Raw genomic sequence first — 2237 nt, forward strand, 5'->3', positions numbered from 1 at the left:
GTGATCCCGGCTTAAAGCAGATTTTGGGGTGAGGGGACAGGGACACGCAGGAATCCTGGGGTGTCGGCTGCCTGTCGGTGGGAGCGGGAAATGCCCTCGTCTGGGCTGCGCCGGGTGTTTGCAGCCCTTGCCCCCCAGAAAGGTGGATTATACAGGGCTGCTGCTCTCTCGTAAATTATTTTATCATTAAGAAATGCAAAATCTGCTTTCCTGCTTACAGTTTTCATTGTGGAGAGGAAAAAATGGTGTTTTCTTGGGTCTTTTTGCCGGGAGGTGTGTGGGATCCATCCCTGCCTGTCTCCATTCCCGCGGTGGTTTGTCTCTTCTCAGATTTTTGACCCGCCGGAGGAAGTGGAGAGGAAGGTGCAGGAGCTGGCAGAGCTGATCAGGAGTTCCTCCAACGTGGTGTTTCACACGGGGGCAGGAATCAGCACCGCCTCGGGGATTCCCGACTTCAGGTAAGGGCGGCGGGCAGCAAGCGAGGGGCTGGGAGGGTGACACCTCCTCCCAGTCCATCTCACCCTTTGGGAAGCGTTTCCCGCTGCCCAGCCAGACCAGTTCCGTCCCTCTGCCTGGTCCTGGATCCAGCTGGAAACACCCTTTTCCTTCTTGCGCGCCAGTCTGACGTTAAAGCCGTGCCCGCAGAAGCCGTGCCCATGCTCCGCTTCCATCAACAACAAAAATTGGTGGTGCTCTGCGACCTTGGTGCAGCAATGCCTTCCTCATCCTCCATCGATCGGGCTTGTGGTGGGGTCACAACTGTCTTCTCGCCGCCCGAGCGCTCAATTCTCGCTCTTTTTGTCCCCGTTGCTGCAGGGGGCCCAATGGTGTCTGGACTATGGAAGAGAAGGGGCTCTCCCCAAAATTCGACACCACCTTTGAGAATGCCAGACCCTCCAAGACTCACATGGCGCTGCTGGGGCTGCAGAGAGTCGGCATCTTGAAATTCCTCGTCAGCCAGAACGTGGATGGCCTTCACGTGCGTTCCGGATTCCCACGGTACTGCCTCTGCCGCCCCGGCTGCGGGTGCCTCGTGCCTTTCCTGGCCGCTGCTGTGGGGTTGTTCTCGCTGCCCGATGAGCGTGGCCTCGTGTGGGAGCGTTTCATGCTGGGGTTTGGTTTCCAAGGCTGGCTTGGGAGCTGTCTGACAGGAGCAGAGATTCGAGGCTGGGTCAGAACAGGGGTTAGAACTGGTGCTGTGGATGGAAACGTTTAAAATTACAAAGCCAGGGTGATGTCCCCCACCTTGGTCCCAGCTGCGGTGGCCGTAGCGTCGTGATGGAGATGAAACCGTGGCACAGAAAGCCTCTCGCCAGGATCGGAGCGTGTCCCCTGCGCTCCCCTGCCCCGTGAGGACGACAGCTCTGCCCGAGCTCCCTCTGAGCAGCATTTCTCGTGTTAAATGCCCAAAGCGGGGCTCAGCGTGCTGTAGTTTCGCCGGCGCCTGCTTGCCCTGCGTGTGATGGCCACGCTGGGCACGGGGAAGCCCCCACGCTCGGTGGCCGGACCAACGGTCTTCTGCTGGCCCAGCTGCAGCCAGGCCAGGTTGGTTTGTGTCACCCAGTGTCCCCACAGCCTGCCTGGCGCTCGTCCCTTGCTCTGCAGCAGCTGTGTCTATCTCTACCAAATAGAATTCCCTGGGGCACTGTCCCCAAGCTGTGGCAGAGGGTCGCTGCCACCCTGCGTCACCTGGCAGGGCTGGAAAGCGGAGAAGCCCTGGGGGTGCAGGGCCCTGGTGAGGAAGGGGGGGTGTGGGCATTTTCCCCTTTCGCTCCCCACCCTTCCCCAGCTCACCTCTGCTCTTTCTCCCACAGGGACAAGCTGGCCGAGCTCCATGGGAACATGTTTGTGGAAGAGTGTGTGAAATGCGGCAAGTACGTGAGCCCCGAGCCCGGGGAAGGTGTCGGCGGGGTGGGTACTTCGGTGGTGTCCCCAGGGAGCGATGGAGAGACCCCGCACACGCCGTGGGGCTGTCTGCCTGGGCAGATGTGTCCTTCTGAATCCTCAACCCTGTTAAACGGTGGGAAATGAACATTCGGGGAATTCTCCATCGGCTGGGATCCTGCTCGTCCGGGGCACGGCAGCGGTGTCGGCAGGGCTCCCTGCAGCAGCGACCAGGCCTGGAAAGAGGAGGGGAGCTTGCGCCCAGCTGGGTTTTCCATCCTGGTTTGCCGCAGGGCTCTGGGCTGTTGGGCAGAGCTGCTGTCGGTTCGAGATGTGGGCAGAGATCCATGGAC

At 60.4% G+C, this 2237-nt stretch overlaps 1 protein-coding gene across 1 annotated transcript; it reads left to right on the plus strand.

The window, feature by feature from the left end:
• Positions 1 to 330: 330 nt before the first annotated feature.
• Positions 331 to 1911, plus strand: LOC104469420 (NAD-dependent protein deacetylase sirtuin-6-like; the record flags this gene model as incomplete). Its single annotated transcript, XM_010083912.1, has 3 exons — positions 331 to 458; positions 817 to 999; positions 1815 to 1911. Coding segments are annotated over 3 exons (408 nt in total), but the record flags the coding sequence as incomplete, so codon positions are not given.
• Positions 1912 to 2237: the final 326 nt, after the last annotated feature.

This window comes from Pterocles gutturalis, unplaced genomic scaffold, assembly GCF_000699245.1.
Source record: "Pterocles gutturalis isolate BGI_N339 unplaced genomic scaffold, ASM69924v1 scaffold16205, whole genome shotgun sequence".
NCBI lineage: Eukaryota > Metazoa > Chordata > Aves > Pterocliformes > Pteroclidae > Pterocles > Pterocles gutturalis.